The 18,663-nt window shown below is 41.3% G+C and overlaps 1 protein-coding gene across 1 annotated transcript in view; it reads left to right on the top strand.

The window, feature by feature from the left end:
* Positions 1 to 7,168: 7,168 nt before the first annotated feature.
* The window catches only part of plcb3 (phospholipase C, beta 3 (phosphatidylinositol-specific)), a 41,422-nt gene continuing 29,927 nt past the window's right edge, over positions 7,169 to 18,663 (top strand). Inside the window, exon 1 of the mRNA XM_029525872.1 lies at positions 7,169 to 7,856. Coding sequence (XP_029381732.1) covers positions 7,758 to 7,856 — 99 coding nt within the window. The 5' untranslated portion in view covers positions 7,169 to 7,757. The remainder of the gene's footprint in view (positions 7,857 to 18,663) is intronic.

An 18,663-nucleotide genomic window follows, 5' to 3' on the forward strand; every position in this document is an offset into this window, starting at 1 on the left:
CTCCCTCTCCCCCTCTCGCCCCCGCTCTCTCTCTCTCTCCCCCATGAGAGGTGCGCTCTTGCTCTCCATTGGGTTGGAGCGCATCCGCCGTAGCGTGACGGAATTTTTATTTGTTTATTTATTTTTTAACATCCCGACTTTAAAACCCCAGCAGATCAACTGTTATCTATCTTCTTGGTCTCTGTGCTACATTTTGGAGACCCAGCTCTTGTTTCCGCTTACTGAGACCAGACTGCACAGAGATCATCCCATTTCAACACCTCGGCTGACCTGCCTTTTGTTCTCCGGGACACTTTCACAGACTTCAATTCATTATCCTCTCTCATCTATTCACACAAGTCTATAGCTTAACCCTTGACAAACTTTTTTTTAGCTCTTCCATTATTCGCCATTGTGTGCACTATTATCCTACAAGAGGAGAACCATGACAAACCCTTTAGGCTGCCATTGTGCAGCACTTTGTTGCAGACTATTTAAACAGGTTTCCAGTTTGCCCAGGGGCCCAACAGCTTCAAACACTGTGTGAATGCTCATTTGACTTGTATCTCCTCTGCGATCTATGAAATGTTTTGAGCTTACAGCTTTCATACCTATATTTCGCACTTTGTGTAAAGCCAACTTACATAAGCAAACATGTAAAAAAAATTATTAAAATGTTGTTAAATTTTTGATTTTTCCTTTTAGGAGCAACAGATTGTTGCCTCTCATCGGTGGAAAACAGCTGAAGCAGCTGGATTTTCTCGTTTGGGACAGGTTTTTCGAACCTAGCTCCATGCTAAGGGACATCTCCAGCCTATGGCTTCCATCAACAGGAAACCTGTGACATTTTTTCACAGTGGGTCCATTGTGTTGTAACAGCAGGGACCCCAACACACCAGCCAGGCTGGTTAAGTACAAGAGTATTAATAATAATAGGAGCGGGGGGAGAAGGGGGAGGTAAAGACTGGGAGAGTAAATTCATAATGTCACTCTCTCTCTGTTGGAGTGTGTCAGCATGCACATATGTGTGTGTTTGTGTGTCTGTATGTGTGTGTGCAAGAATGTGTATTATATTAACTCAAGAACCACTTTATGGACAACTGCGGCAACAAGACGTAAAAACCTGAATTATTCATTGTGCATGTCTGAAACTTACAGCTCAGTAAGCACAGACAGACCAAGACATTATATATTCATCCGCATGCTGTAATTTCAATCCATATGCTTCCATATTCTTCTCTGTTGTATTTGCACAAGAAGTGATAACAGTTAAATTACAGAAAAGCCACTTGACACAAACCTAATGTGTCATCAAATGAAAGAGCACATGCAAAGTAGCTGTGTGCATCTGCATCAGTGCTGAGCAGACTCGTCCGACCTGTCAGCAATATTTGGGTCTTTCAACATCATGTCAGACACATATCCTGGAAAGAAAGGTCATGGTAATGTTAGCATGTAATATTAAAACTGTGGGGCTCTAGAAGGGAGTCAAGTATATGGTACAGTTTGTGTGTAAGAAAATATCATGTCATGAGTTCAAATAATCTCACTAAGAACACTAAACTTGCAAATAACCATTGGACTGAGCTTATTGGACTGTACATGAGAAAAAAGACTGGACATTGTTGCTTGGATGTGTGTCTGTGGGTTACATAGTACAAAATGTTCCACCAGAGGGTTTAAGCACCGTGGGAGGCCACTGATCTCAAACTACTAGTTCATTCCCATCCCTTTGATTCAGTTCAAGAAAGAGATGCACGTAACAGGAAGCACGAATTTGACATCTCCTGACAATATTTCTATTCTGTATCTTGAGTTTTTCCTGGTATTTTACACACCAACTCCATCACATCTCAGTGGGAAATGTGTTATTGTAATAGTGGCTTGTCGTGTGTTTTCACACAACTGAGGTTTCTACTTCAACCTGTAAAAAGGATCTGACTACTTCCTCCATTATTGGGTACACTGAGCACTGAAAACACATGCACGGTAATGAGTATCAGAGGAAGGGACAGATCCTGTTGAATGCTTTCAGTCTAAACTCCCCCTTCCAGTATAAACAGATGCTGCCACCGCAAACTCAAACCTGGTCCGACCTTAAAAGCGTATCTTCAACTGTTTGCTTTTTTATTTATTCGCTACATAGACAGACTGATGGAGCCTTTGGAGGGTTGTTCTCAGACTTGCAGACCTCAAGTCAAGATGAGTTTTATTCCACAAGGTGGAGCTGTCGAGCTGTATACCTTGTGCTATCATGGCAACATGAGATCATACACTGAACACAAACTTTGTGTAGTCACTGATTAATTAGCTCTAACCATTGCACATTTCTGCATAAATAAGAATACGACATTTTACATTTTTCCTGTCAGAAATACTGTCAAACCTAGCAGGTTGATGTCTGAGTAGTAATGGATGATGACTGAAAAACTAGGACAGTACAGTTGAATTTTTGAGTATTATAACCCAGCTCAATAAAACCCTAACCCTAAACCAGGACAAAAAGTGAGGTAATTTAGTATAAACCGGAAATACAATATATGTGTTGATAAAAAAAATTATATCCTTAACATAAAGAGCATGAGAAGAAGCATGAGTTGTGGCCACTAGAACTATCAGGATTGTGCATGCCGAGGAGATATTGGCCAAATGAAAGCAAAAATACAAATGTGCCTAGGGGCCTCCTACAGGATGGAGACTCTGGACCCAGGGGCTCTCATCGAGAAAATTGAAGCAAAAAAAAAAAAAAAAAAGCCTAAAGATGGGCACGAGACTGTCTCAATAATAGCTGTCATATAATATTCTAGTGAAAAATCACAGCTCTGATTGGAAACTAAGAAATATTCAGTAGGATAAAACAAATTTAGTTCCACCCATTGATTTACATAATTTCAGAATGAAATCTGTTCAACAAGCTCAATCTGAATCAAAATCAATCAAATTGTGCCTTAGAGCCTTGTGGCACCTTACACTGTTTGTATAGTGCGCTGTTGTACATACAATAGTCTCCGATTGCTTCATGAAGCTGTGCTGACATTTAGCACAGATCTCTGTGACTGATCACTGTGTGCACACACAGGTAGGCTGCACCCCCACTGCAGAGGATAGTTGGGCAGAAGTGAAACTTGCAAGTCCACATTCCTGACTGTTGCACAATCAAACCAGCTGTGTGTGAATGGGTTGGGGGAAATAACCAGATAACCACTAGATGGCAGGATATGATTCTAATAGAGCCATGCAGTGGCAGTGGTGGTGCGAACATTTTGAGCATTTAGAGGCAGTTGGAGAAAGGATGGATGAACAGCAGCTAAAGTCACTGTGGATCTTAATGAACGGATCTCATGAAAATAAATCCTAGCTTTTGGACATATTCATCTGCAGTGGTTGTAATGGATTCTTTAGGTGAAAATTGCAACCAGCACTTTGCTTAAACAGCCGCATGGCAACTTCTTTTCAAAACACATTTGCAATGTTATGAAGAAAAATACATCCAATCCTAAATAAACTGTCAGCGATTTCAGGCCAAAATATCAACATGACTGCGAAGCATAACCTGATCAAAGTTTTATTGCTACTGTTGACTGAGTCAGGCCTTTCCTATTAAAGCTAGTGTGTGCGTGCGTATGTGTAGAGAGGGCGCAGTGACCGGCTGTGACTATGTCTGTGTCTGTATACAATGTGTCTTTGTGAGTCCTTGGCTTTGCGTTGGAGAAAAGGATCTGGCTGTTACTAGAGAGAGAGATAGGAGAGAGAAATGTGTGGTTGGGGATCTTCCTTTTCTCCACAACATATTTTCTGTGTCTCTGTCCCTTGCTTTGTTCCACTTTTAGCCTCTGTTTCCCCCCTTTTCTGTCTTTTCTTAACCTTCTTTATCAACCGGCCATTATAATTCCTCCCCATTTTCCCACAGTGAACTGTTATCTCCTACTCTTTCCCTCTACTTTCCCTCGTTCCCTATTACTTTCTTACTCAGATTCATAAACACTTCTATCAATAGACAAATAAATGGCTCTCACATTCCCTTACATTACGTCAAGTTAATTTTATTTTCCCATGAATGTAAACTATCTCTGTTTCACTCTTTTGTTAGCCCCACCATCACCCCCGCTTTTATCTTCTTTTACTATGAAACAAATAACTCCCACGGGGCTGCTGGTCCTCTTTTAGTCATTTTCTCTCTTTAGCTCCTTCTTTTGTGGTCCTATGAAAGGTGGGAGTGGTAAGGTAGACTAATAAACTAATAATAAATTAAACAGTATACTTTTACTTTATAATGCAATCAGCAGTTGGTAGAACTCATTGCTATGCTAGCAGCTCTGTGAGGCTGTTTGTTATGCACAACATTAAGTTGAGTCATGTAAATAATGTTCACCATCTCAGGTCAGCAAGTTCGGATGCTAACATTAGCAAAACACAAAGTACAGCTGGTCACAACTTGAATGGAAATGGAAATGGAAATTTTTGCCTTTCTGGTTGTGCTGGAGAAAATCTCAGACAGTCGTCACAGATATGAAGATTAATCCTCTGAGGCCCAAGACCGTCTGTACAAAATGTCAGGATATTCCACTCAAATGACATGCCACTCATATAGCTGCTCTGGTACCATGACTGAAAAGCACCTGTCATACACTCCTGTAATGCACTAACTTACTTTTAACATGAGCCCACAGCTGTGATAGATTCCAGGTAAACTACAGGACTGAGGGATCCACATAAGATCCTGATCTTATTCTGTTGCAGTTACAAGCCACCGTCTATGATCGTGACACACCTAAGTGACCCGCAATCAGACTAGCACTGTGAAGTCAAACCATTAAATGGAAATTTGACGTTGATTGCGAGGGGGGAAAACAAGCTAAGAATGGAAATTTTACTACTGTAACAGAAAAGACAGTCTTTTGTAATCCGACTGCACATTTATTCAGATGAGCACCATGTGGCTACTCTACAGGTCTTGGAGACCAATGGGAGCAGGACACCTGTTGGAATGAGAGCTGAGAAGGGGGAAACACAGAGGAGGGAGGGAGAGAGTGTGTTTGAATGCAATGGATAAAATACAGAGACAAAAAAAAAATAAATAAATAAAGTGTGGGGGGGGCTTATGAAACGGGAGGGAAAGCGGGAGCAGGAAGAAACAAAGAATGGGGTGATTGGAGGGCAGAGGCTGTCTATTGACACCACAGGTGTCTGCAATTCACATGTAGCGTTCAACACACCATTGTCTGCTGAAAACAGAAGTTCATTTGTGCACATGAGAGAGGAGAGTTAGTGCGTGGATGATTGTGTGCAGCTTATTATGCAGCAGAGAAACACAATATCCCAGCTTTATGTGTGTGCGCTGTGTTCCTGAGAGAATGCATATGTATGTCCCCATCTTGTTTTTGTTTGTTGTCATCTGAGCGGTCACATTAATGTGTCTGTTGCATGCAGATTCATCAACAAGTCTAGCTGGACTTGGGTACAGCTCGACTATACCCAGAGACAAACAAACAACACGCACAAACACCGATACCAACTTGTGTAGCTGCTGAATTGTTAAACAATGTCTGTCTTCCTTCTGCGGCTCATGTAACACTGACACCAGGACTTTCCAGACACAAATATGAACAAGTATGTTTGTGTGAGATTTTTTCTGACCCATCATTTATTTATTTATTTATTTTTGCTCTTTGTTTTTGGTGAAGGAAAAGCACGGCACCAGTAAGTCACTTCATCACTCAGTCAGCAGGCTGCAGCATAGCAGACATTCTTGCTGGGTGTAGTTAGAGAGCTGGAGAATAAGATTCCTTGCCAAAAAAATCTGTTGCTCCAAAGTGTGTGTATGTGTGTGTTTTTTATGAGAACCCTTAGTTGTAATGTTGCTCGGCAGCAGGATCTGGATGGGCTTGGACTGTGACTGTGCAGCCGCCTTTGCACTCATGTTTCTTAAACTACATGAGACGATATCACTGATCTGGAAGTGGCGGGGCAAAGTTACTCAATTACTTCTTTCAGGGGCTTCAGTTACGTTTTTTTCCACTTTGTCTCAACGATTTCCTCTTTGTTTAAAGCAAATTTATTCTCACCATTACTACATTTTTAATTTTGCAATTTGACTGACTGAGTAGCATTACTACTTTCTAGTTTAGAGTGAAGCAGTCTCAAATAACTTGGACATCTGCTATCATGTTCTTAATAAAATTACTGATCATATTAGTAATCAGTCACTGTCAGCACCATGGAAAATGGAAAAAAGTTAAAGCAGTTAAAGTCTCATTCATGAATTCCAAAGAGGTCTTTAAAGCTTTGCTGCCTGCATTTTGAACTACAGCCAACATGTAAAAGTGAGGAAGTGATATTGAATAGAAATTCATATATTATGTTTTGTTAAGTGAGTGCTTAACAAACCCTCTTTGAAGACTTTTTAACAGCTTGTGACGCCTTAGATCAGTTTGCCATCATTTGGTGCAAACTCTTTTTCTGGATGAAGAGCACTGCGCTGCCGTTCATGAAGGCTGTGGTGTTCATCTTCAGACAAACCACAGATTACACATATCTGGGTCAGTTTAGTTTAACAGTAGTATAACATCTTCTGTAACCCTGCAGGGTGTTAATGTAAGGAAAACGAACTCTGTTATCATGGCTTGTGCTTGGATTCTACAAATTGTTGAGATTGATGAAATCCTGCTTTACAAAGAGGTAAACGATGAGGATAATTCACTGCACAAAGATGTTGTAGTGACAGATGCCAAACGGTTGCATTATGGGAGATGTGGGATCCAGCATTTTTAGGGCTTGATTTTTTTTTAGGGCAATTCAAAGTAGCAAAACAACAACAATTTTTTTTTTCAATTGTTATGTTTGAGATTTATCTTTACAAGGTCCCTTAACTTTACAACAACAAAGTTTTTAAATGTTGGTGTGAATTGTGAGTGAGTTGGTGAGAAAGTTTGGCTGAACTTGGAGAAGCAAAAATAAAGAGTGTGTAAACTTTTTGCAGTAGTCACTGGAATATTGATTATGGGGAAATAGTTTCAGGGGAAAAAAAGTGAATGCATATCACAGAACCATGTTCCAATTAGTTGTCATGCCCTGTAAATTTGAGGCAGACGAGCAGGAAGGCAGAAGGGACGAAATGAAAACACACCCCTTTTCACACAAGCTGTGAACATCCCCCCCTCTCTGGTCTCATTCACGCCGTCCCTCTCCCGCAGCCTCTCCTCTCGGAATCTGCCCTTTTTCCCAGCAGAAAACATGCAGGGAGGAGAGGAGGAGGAGAAAAGAAGCAACGCGTCGGAGGAGACAAGACAGAGAGGAAGCAGGGAAAGTTGGTAGAGGAGCGACAGGGCGAGAGGAGAGAAGGGTCGAGCAGATGGGAGGAAAGAAGGAAGCGATCTCTCTGTGGGCTCAAGTGCGAGACGAAAGGATCCTGCAGAAATAAATAAATATACTAATCAAAGCCCGTGATAAAAGGGGGAATTATATAGGCGCGCCGCCGCGTTGCGTGGACGCGGACAAGACAGCGGCGCGTCGGAGCCGCCAAGTCCCGTCCTTTTTCTGTCTGGATCTGACTCCTCATGTTCCTCCAACTGTCGGCGAGCCTCACCGACTGCTGAAGGCAGTGCCCCAAAAAAAACTTTCCCTCGCCTCGGCCTCTCACTTGACTTTCTCCCCGGCCAAGAAGAAGAGCAGATCCGCGGTGGACGCGGAGGAAGGAAGAGCGTTTCGTTCCTTCCGAGGAGTCCAGCTCGCCGCAGCCGGGGTTTAGGCGTTGGCAGCCGGGCAGGGAGTCCCTCGCCATGGCCGGGGCCAAGCCGGGAGTCCACGCACTGCAGCTGAAGCCAGTGTCCGTCCACGAAGCGCTGAAGAAGGGGGGCAAGTTCATCAAGTGGGACGAGGTGAGAAAGAAACGTGTGACAATCGCCTCTTAGTCCATGAACACAGCGCTCAGTCAAAGATCCTGACGTGATGAACCCTGAGACACAAGACATGACAGCCTGTTTTTAGCTCTAAGCCCGCTGCTGCGTTTGTGTGTAAACCAGGGGAAAAGTTAGTGTGTGTTTGCAGTGTGCAGGTGTGTGTGTGGGGGTGTGGGATCAGATATTCTGGTAGAAAACTCCCTTAAATTGCCAGCAGGCAGCCGCTGCCAGAATGTGCTGAATTCTTGCTGAGCCGGTTTTCTTGGGGCTCATGTTCAGCTCAGCTCTCTCTCTCTCTCTTTTCTCCTCCTTTCTGAGAAAGCACCTGTCCGACCAGGAACGAGGAGATGTTTGTCTCTGTGTGGAGGGATTTGGGAGCTGACCTGTGAAAACATGCCCAGAAATGTCACCTTGCTGTGTTTTATCCTAATTGCCATGTTTCTCTTTCGAAAGTTTGCTAAATTACCTTTCATGGTGCTTTTCTGCTCTAATTTTCCTTTCTTGTATTTCTGTTTTGTCTAACAACCTTGACATGAGCCATAATAAGTGCGTGGCAGGGCCAGGGCCTTTCTGTTATCTTCCCCACAGAGAAAGCAAGTGTGTGTCCAAGTGTCTGAACAGCCATCAATGATTACCTGAGCGGCTCACTGATCCTCTCAGACTGGAGGCTCAGGTCTTTGGAAGCTGTGTTGGATTCACAACTGAACTGTGACATGCGTGTCCGCGTCAGGGTTGCTGCTGACACTTGGACATACTGACACACTTAACCAAGGATGTAAAAACTGTTGCTCAAGAGAAAAATGAACAATATATGGATCAGGGTTTGAGGGTAAAGTTATCAGTAACGGGGCCTCACACACATTGTAGTAATGACATGATGCATGTGAACTGGTGTCCATATCTGGCCAGCAAAGAAGGGTCTTGTCACACAAACAGTGCATGCCATGCCCTTTTGATTTCCTTTTCTCTCCCCCTCAAACATACACACACACTAACACTCTCTGTCTTTCTTCATCTCAAAGGGAATTCCCAGGAAATGGTTCTACTAGTGATTAAGTGTGTGAACACACGAAAACATGTGCAAGTTCTCTTCTCGTCTATCTTCTGTCCCCGCTATTTGCCACTTACCCCTAGAGTCAACAAATGCGTTTTTGAGAGGGAATGACTTTTGGGGGAGGACTAATGCTGGAGAGATCAAAGAGAATAACAATAATAAAAAAAAGTATATCACAGTGTCAATATAATAAATATAGATTCCAAGGATGCCTAATCATCAAACACTGGTATCATAAAATGAGAGCTTGGTTCAGACAAAGTTAGATCTCTGTTCTGTACCCCTTTATATCTTGAACAGCAATACCAAACTGAACTATGAAGTCATATCTACTAAGTGCAGTTAATCAGCCAATGCAGTAATCCTGCTTTGTGAAACGGCTCCACGTCGTTTTCTCTTGGCCTGAGCTCAGAATAAACAACAGTTCAGACTCTTCATAATGTCAGTCTGGTCACTTTGCTGTAATCACTTTCTCAGTCTCTATATTAAGTTGATCACAGCAAGTCATCCAACATCATCTCTCAAATGTAAAGAGAGTGCTGAAACAATTAGTTAATAATTGTATCAAGAGATCATAAAAAAAAAAAAATAAATAAAAAAAAATATATATATATTTAACAGCTTCCAAAATTGATAAATCATTTAATATAATTTAATACAGGACCAAATCATTCATGGTTCCAGTTTCACAAATATAAGGAAGAGGTGCTTTTCAGCACTCACTGAAAAATTTGTATGTTTGATTGGTATGAGTCAGAGAAAACAAGTAAGCAAGAAAACCTCAATGAATAAATAAATAAATCAAATATACAAACTTGAAGAGACGTTGTGAGGCATTATTGGAGTCTGAATCCCACATAATCCTCCTGCTGCTGTCCCAGAAGCACAACAGATCTGCTTGTCCCCAAAATGTCATAAGCTCACTTAAGAGCAACATATTTTGCCTTTCCATCGTATAAGTGGATTTCTTGCCAAATCCTTGTTGTAAATACTTTTTTAAGGCAAGTTAAGACTGCTGTCATGATTACATATTAAATATCAACCCAATAAGTGAATGACCTGTAACTGAATTACTTACATATCACTGTTTAATTTAGAAGTAGAGCTTTTGCTGCTGGGGTCCATCCAAGCACTTAAGCATATCATTAGCTCAGTGACGACAGGCCTCATTGCAGTTGACCAGCTAAATACTCAAATAGTTTTTTCCTTTTTTAAATGGGGTAAAAAATTTAGAACGGTCAGATTCCAAATATGTGTTGTGCTGCCCCACCGGCCAAAAAAACAAAACAAAACAAAAAGTTAACAACAGCCTCCAGGGAGACTGAAAGATATCCAGCTGAAATTAAGCATGAGTCAGTCTGGCTCTGTTGTACAGGAAACAAATGCAGTTCAGTTTTTCCAAAATGTATTAGAGAAATAATTGAACAATGAGTAGGGGTTTATTTTGTGCCCCCGTGGAACTTACTAAGGTTAATATTTAAGACTGATCGATAAAGATATGATTCCATATATCCAGCTGTAATCTAACCTCTTGGAGCAGTATTTTTCAGAAGTTTTAAATTTGTTCTGAGTTGGATGGTCTAACGGGGACAGTGCTTTTTTTTTTTAGTTTCAGTCTGTGCTGTATTAGGAAAGTTGACCAATGGGCTACTGTCCCAAAAACCTGGCATGCTACTTTAAGGACTTAGCAAAGTGAGAAGAGAATTAGGACATACAGGGCCAGAAAGTGCTTGAGGGCAGTGCAGTTTGTTTACATGAAAACCCCACTTTTGACCTCATCGCTCTCTTCCCCCTTGTCCTGATCACCATGTCCTCTTTCCACATGGCACATGTCTCCCGCTTTGTCTCTTCTCTTAGCATCCCCTCCATCCTCCGGAACAAAATCTTTGGGATTTTACTGTAGGTCCATCAAATGACACACACACACACAAACTGACTCATGCAGGGGGGAGGAGGAATGCATTCCAAATTGACCCTCTTTTCGTCTGCGCTTCGGCTTGTGTACACATGTGCACTCATATGCGTGTGTGGTTGTTTTGTTCTGGGTGTGTGTTTCGCGTTGAATGACTTCCTGTTCGAGCTTGTTGTAAGGCTCCAGAGCCAAACCGTTTTCCCTCTCTTTCCCTCACTCCCTCTCTGCCTCAGCCTCTGCCGCTGCAACGCCCTCTGCAGCTGGGCCGCAATTCAATTTAGACAAATTCCAACTGCAACTCAGTTAAAATTCCTCTTTAACAACCAATTAAACAAACACACACAGACAGTTTGTCTACACAGCAGCGCGGTTCTCTGTCAGCATGCCTCGGAGTGCCTTGATGTAAAATAAATAATCATCGTAACATGTAACTTTATCTTTTGTAGTGTGTGCAGGTTTTATTCCTTTGGATTACATCACTATATATAAACCTGCTATTCAAATCCACTTCTGCTCTGCCGAGTCCCTGTAGATATATATAACGGCAGACGTAATCAAAGTATGAAAACACTCCTCCACAAACGATACATTTTAAAAAGGCTACATTTTGTTCCCACATTTCTGGTCAGTTGGTCATTAATTCTATAAAATTTTGAGAATGTCACATCGTTTTTGAGATTCAGGATTTTGAATCAACTTCAATCTCTGTAACAGGAGCAAAACATCACAGACCATATAATGTTGTATTTCAGGGTCGTTTCCTGCGATTTGGCTTCAGTGATTTTTGTCAGGTCCCAAAGGTCACACCACAGTTGAGCAAAGCGTAGCCCAGACATCACAAATCTTAGCAGCATCTGAAGTTTGAGGTTTTAATGCTGCTGTTGTCTTCAATCAGAGGGATCCCAAAAAAGCATTTTTGGATCTGTTTTAATCATCTGATGCTGAAATGTGTCTGTGCAGTGATTGACAGGAATTTGGTTTGCCTAGAAAGTGAAGTGAGTACCTCTGCACTGCAGCCAGACTGAGTTAGAGTTCACATCTCCTCTGACAGTTCTCCGCATAAAGATTAAAACTTGGATTTAGAAAACATTTCAACCAAAAGGTTTTTGGTGTCTGTGTGATGGACTTTTACTGATCCATGCCTCAACACAGCCAAATGTCTGGCTCAAGCTATGGTAGACTATTTAGACCTAATTTATTGTCTACCAAGCAGATGCTTATGCAAGCTGAAACGGAATGGAGAGGCAGTTTTCGTTTTCGCTTTTTTCGGAGCGAGAAATAAGGAAATTGATAGCCGTAGATTTGCATAAAGACATGAAGATACAGACCAGACCTTTATTTTCTTACCAAAGAAAGAAAATGATTAGATCAACTGACTGATTCCACCCTCAGGTTTAAAAACTAAATACAAAACTACAGCAACTCCACCTTTATGGCCCGATTGTGTTTATATGAGGTTCTGCAAACTATTACCAGCTTTATAGGCATAAGCTTTTGAAGATGTGTGTGTGTGATGGTGTCTGCTACAAAAATCAGAAGTAAACACCTTGAGGATTGGAAGTGTTGTAGATTTTTTTTTTTGTTGCAGCCAATATAAAAATCTTTTTCTTTTTTTTGGGGGGGGGGTTAAAGAATTAGTGACGCCAACCTACAGCTTGGCCTATAACCCTAAAATGAAGGGCAAGCCGTCTGGTAGTTTAACTTTTTGTGAGACACAAAAAGAATAATTTGCATTTAATCACATTTTTAGCACATTGTAATGCAATTAGCTGACGATTAGCAGAAGTAAAAATTGTTTTTTATTCTTTAACTCTCATTAGGCTTAATGGTTAAAAAAAAAAGTCTCTGTAACACATATCACCGGAAGGCTTTTATGAATTGTGAATTGTCCAGTATATCTTAATCCCCTGCATGTTGGGACTTGTACAACCACTATGTTGACTTTGAAGCCTGAGCGATGCCAGTGCATGCATGAAAATGATCCTGATCCTGATCATCGCTTTTCTTCTAATAAAACTGTGAGGGATTTTCACAGCTCCGGAACTTACTCAGTGCTGCTCGTGTGACGGAACACCAAATGCTTGAAATCTGATATATGTCAGTATTAATACTTGGAGAGTACCTCTGAAAAGAAACACCTTGGCTTTAATGAGTTGTTGCACCTGAACTGTTTGTTTCTTTTTTGTTAAAAAGGAAAAAACATTCCTGTTCTTAGAAACAGCTCCAACACAGAGCTGCTTTGTCATTTTGACTTTCCAGGAAAGTACAATCCTTCTTTCATGTCAACTGTTTCAGCCAATTAGATGCACCGAAGCATCAAGCCTCATAGTTAGTGAAGGAAAAGATGTTTAGGGATGAGAGCAGAGAAAGAGGGGGCTTGTTTTGAAGTTGTAACGCTGTGCTGAGAAACACTGTTGACATCTTGGCGATGTGGTGAGAAATAAGGGATGGATGGAGGGGTGGGAGAGGAGAGGGGTGGAAGGTCAACCACAGCCACATGTGAAGCGTGGGTCTAACATCTGGCCTGCTCCATTGTCCGTCTGCCTCCTTTACTCCGTTCATAATGGTACCTCCATTTAGCGCACATGCAGTGACAGCGTGGTATCTTTGTGACTTACCCATAATACTTTGCCATTTTTCTATCACTTTCTCTTCCCTCTTTTGTTTTGGGATTCCTGTCTTTTATGTTTTGTTCCCTCAATGACTTGAAGTTTGTTTTCCCCTGCCCCTTCTAATTTTTTTTATCGTCTCTACAGTTCTGATGTCGGCCTGGTCTGGTTTGCCCTGTGAAAAATGAAGTTTCAATTAAGTTTGATGAGAAACATTTCTTTCTTTTTCATGATCTGTAAAAATTAGATCTGGCTCGTAGCGAGACCTTATAATAAGGTGTGGTAGCAATTAATGCTAAACTGTATTTCATTGGCGTAAAGCTGTTCTGACTTAAAACAGCAAACAATACAAAAACAAATTTTATCAAATCATGAGGGGAAAATATGCAAAAGTTTCTTTTGATTTTTGCTCCCCCATGTTTTGTTACACATGGACTGAGAAGCCTTGGAGTAGTTTCAAACCAAGTACTTGGCAGATCATTCAACAGTGTCGCAGACCTGTTTTCCAATGTTAAAATGGGAATGACTTCTTTTTGTGTTCATGGTGAACTGGTCAGGTGTGGTCACATTAGACAGTGTGCAGGCTCTCTGGAAGTGTAACCAGTTACCCTGAATAATGTATGAGTGTCTGATGGGCTTTTGGCTCAGTTAGTTTGAAGCCACTACAAGCAATTCTACATTTGGTCGCATAGTTTGTTTCAACCTGAAATTTCACTTGTGCTGAACATTTGCTTGATGCAGAGAAAGACTTAACGTGAGCAGGGATATTACGAAAAATAGAGCAGCAACAGAAGAAATATAAAGTTCGAAATAAATGAATATTAACAAGGTGTCAAAACACAAACAGTAAATTATGAAACTGCCACGGTTTGTGGTTAATCTCTTTCGAACAAAGTCTGATTGGATGAAAGTTAATTGCCAGCAGTGGAGAATTAAAGTGAAGGCTCAGAGCAGTGAATGAAGGAATGGTCTTTGGAGAAATACTTTACTCGGAATGTCTAATGGACTTTACCAGCCTGCTTGTTTCTTTCTTTATGCATCACATCCAATACTTTTTTTTCCCCTCTGTGGCCCCACTCCTCCCTCTTCCATCTCCTCACTCCAGAGTCCAAAGGTTACCCACTGTCATCAACTTTTACCATGTTGCCAAAGCAGCAGCTCAAACACTGGCACTGAGAGTGCGCCGGGCCTCGTTTCTCACACCACTCCTGCAAAATACCGCTGAGTGCACACTAACACACACTATGGCTGACCAAAGGTGCACCCAGAGCAGCCACTTTTATCAGTTTCTCTCTAATGGCCCTCAGCTGACTGAAAATACACAACAGACACACACAAATACACAAAAAGCATGGTGAGGACAGTATGTAGTAGGGGAGTAAGAATAGCTGTGTGTTTGCCTGTGTGTGTCATTACAGGGGTTCATTTGCTGGTGGCTGTCTGACCTCAGCTTCATAGGGTGGTCCGTTTACTCTGTGTGAGTGTGTGAGACATTATGGTCAGATAATGAGGGTGCTTGTCAGAGGGGTCAGGGCTTCTGGAGGAGTCTGGACATGATCTTTAATCAATAAGAGGAAGAAAGTGAGACTGAAAGAGTCGTGAAGTGACGATTGACAGAGAGAGTAAACTGACTAAAGATGTTGGTTTTTTTTTTTTTACATATCAATCAGTGGGTTGAGGTCGGCTTATAGACATTACCCCCTCACACACATAAAAAACACTGTAGGGTGCATGTTTATGGTGAACAAGGTGTGTGTGTGTGTGTGTGTGTGTGTATAAAGGGCATGCACTAATGATTTCCTGGTTAGGTTTCTGAATTTCCACTGGAAACATAAATCTCCTCGGACAGACACCTCTTATACCGTTTATCCGTTTCTGGGTCTCGGGGAGTACTGGGACAAATCCCAGCTCACATTGAGTGTGGACGGGGTCACCCTGGACAGGTCAGCGGTCCATCACCAGGGCATTACACAGAGACAGACAGAGACAAACAACCACACACTCACACTCAGACCTACGGACAATTTAGAGACACCAATTAAGGGAGGGAACCGGAGTACTCAGAGGAAACCCACGCAGGCATGGGGGGAACATTTAAATTCCACACAGAAAGGCCCCAGGCCGGGAACCAAACCAGTGACCTTCTTGTTGTGGGGCAATAGAGCCCTGCTGGCCCGTTGGAAAGACATTCAAACAAAACAGTCCTAACAACAGAAGAAATAATGAAATCAGTGAATGGAAGATTATCTTTGATTATCTTTGCCACTGACAAGTTTGGATTCAGTTCATAGAAAACAGTTGTTCCTCACTTGTAATACTGGCACCAGTAAATGTTCCACTGTATTTTTGCTAAGGTTGATTAATTTGATCACCTACAACAGAAAAATACAAGAAAGGAAATTGAAATGGTGGATAACAAGACAGGAGAGAAAGACAAAGTTGTATATAATTTCACAGTGAAGGGTAACACTAGAAACTAACTGGCAGGTATGTAAAACTCAGCAGGCCTAACATGCAAATACATACATCACAATGATGTGTGTGTTCATCCCAGCAGCCACTGCCTGTTAGGCTGTATGGGAGATGTTGTTGTATTACTGGTCACATGAGTCCACAGATCACATTCCTCTGGTAAATGTATGAGAGGATGTTTGTGCGTCTGCTCCCATTGGAATTCCCCATTTACGGCGAAGTGTGTATTGACACTGGATATATGCAGTCAATTTATAGGGAGCAAAGGAAACAAAGGTAGAGAGAGGAGGAGGCACTGAGCCATGTTGGTCAGAAGTTAATATACACATGTGTCATCCATAGAAACACATTTGAACGCTCACATTTCACTGGCACTTTTGTACTAAGCAGTACTTCTCTGATTTCACCAAGGACTTTTGTCTTATTTTAGCCAGTTTTGTAGCAACAGCTAAGCCAAATCTGGCAACATCGCCAGAACTTCAGGATAACTGCCAATGTCAACTCTGAACGCATCTCTACGATTCATTTTCATATGCTCGGGCACACCAGCACAGCCAATCTCTGTTGCTACTGCATTTTGTCATTAACTTTTCATCGGAGATATAGGGAGTACTTTCTCCTCTGGGTGTCTCTGCTGTAGGAAAAGATGTCAAGACAACAGTGTTTACATGTTCAAAGATATAAGAATGACTGCTGACCTGGTGCAGACTTTGCTTGGTTGAGATTAAAGGGTGAAGACAGTTTTCTGTGTCATCTGTAGTGTTACTACACAGTTAAGATTGGATAATTACATTACAATGGGCGGACAGAGAGTTTACAAAGGAAGGGCAGGAAAAGTGCACAGTAAGTGTTAGTTACACATTTGAGTCTTTCTAGGGGAGGAAATGCTCTTGGAAAGGCTGACTTTTCAAGAGCTTCTCAGAGATAGAGGCTTCAGCAGCTTATTCCACCATCTGAGAACCACGAATGAGGACAGCCTGGATTGTGACAGACTCTTTTTCATGGGTGGCACCACCAGATGACATATCTTGGAGGAGTGCAGTGGTTAAGAGGGAGCACAGGGCTGTATGATGACGGTCTGAATTGATGGGTGTGCAGACCCAGAAATCTCTCCGAAGGCAAACATTAGTGACTGCCATGGGCCCTTTTGAAACACATTTTCATTGTGCACAAAGGAAGTCCTGCCTGACTATTTGCTGACATGTATGTCTTCTAAGCATAATGTTGTTCTTATCAATCTTGGGTAAACTTGAACACGATGACTGAATACTGAATCTCAAGTGAGGCCGATTATCTTTCTTCCTTTGTGCATATAACATGTTGACCTTGATGTATGTTCTTTTCCCACTTGTTCCCTATTGCTGTTTCCTCTCCTGCTGGATGCCACATAATTCATTTTAATTAACATATAAGAAGTGTCCCGTAGAACATGAGTCAGTTTTTATACATTTTAATGTGTAGCAAAAATAATAGGGCATGAAACAGCTGTAAAAATGTAATGTGAGATTGTTCATGTTGTTGTACTTTCGAGCTGTCATCATAATTTTAGATTAAAGTCAAAGCAAAGGTGAATGGAAACTGTCCAGTTTGGAAAAACCTTAAATCTAACTGACATCTTTTTAAGTGGAGTGCAGCACTGTCTAAAGTGGATTAAAGTTAAATTTGCCAGAGGAATGTGTGTAATCTGGCCCGTATCTCTTGCATGTTGAGGAGCAGCAACATGGAGTACCTAGGAATTTTAAACAATGGGCTCATTTACCTCCAACACCCGAGGCAGGTATTTTGATTTGCAAATGTATTGATGCATTGATAGAGAGCACAGTTGTCTCTGGTTTGAAGGTTTGTAGTTAGTCATGTTTATAGTAATGAGGAAATGGGAACATCTGGACTTGCTTGCAGTTTGCAATGTGTTCAGTTTTGGTGTCAGAAAATTAAACCTAACAGAAGCAAGAATAAGAAACATAAATCATCACAGCTTCAGATTTGCAACCTCAGGTTCCACTGCAAAAAACAAATAAAAAAAAAAAGCAAAAAAACAACAACAACAAACAAACAAAAATAAAGCAAATGTCAATTTTTGTTTGTTTAAGACTAAGATCTGACACCAGGTCACAGCCTGGAGGCGATCCCAGCATGAAATTGGAGGTCTACAGTTTTCCACTCGTTGAAGAGTGTAAACACATGTCACAAGTTCAGTAATTTACTGTGCACTGTCAGCTACATGTTTGAATTTGAGCTGTTGTTTTTTGCTGATTCTGTCATTGGGTTTTATACGAAAACTAACAAATCCTGGTAACTTGGCTCCTGTTTTTGTGCTCCAGAGTGAAAGTACGCTTTAAATTTAAAGTTGTTTTATGAAGGCCTCATGATGCGGTTGAATGCTGGATTGTAATTGGTTCTCATCTTCTATTCCTTAACTTTTTGTTCCTTTTTATATTTCAACAATCACCCTTTCCTCTAACGCCACAACTGTGGACCATCCTCACCGCCTTTGTTAACCACCTTTTTTCCCTTCTTTTCTTTTCCTTATCCCAATCCAAACTTCTACTTCTCCTGCTAACTGCTGCTGTGTTAGCCAACCTTGGAGCCTAAACTAAAGGTATGTTCAGCATAGCTAAAACTAAGCAGACCTGTTTAAGGAATAGTCTGACATTATGGGCCATTTGTTTATCAGTTTTGTGGAAAATTACAGTTTTCACTTGTACCTTATGGTTAGCCTGAAGTTAACATGATGATTTT

The sequence above is a fragment of the Echeneis naucrates genome, chromosome 18 (assembly GCF_900963305.1).
Source record: "Echeneis naucrates chromosome 18, fEcheNa1.1, whole genome shotgun sequence".
Lineage (NCBI taxonomy): Eukaryota > Metazoa > Chordata > Actinopteri > Carangiformes > Echeneidae > Echeneis > Echeneis naucrates.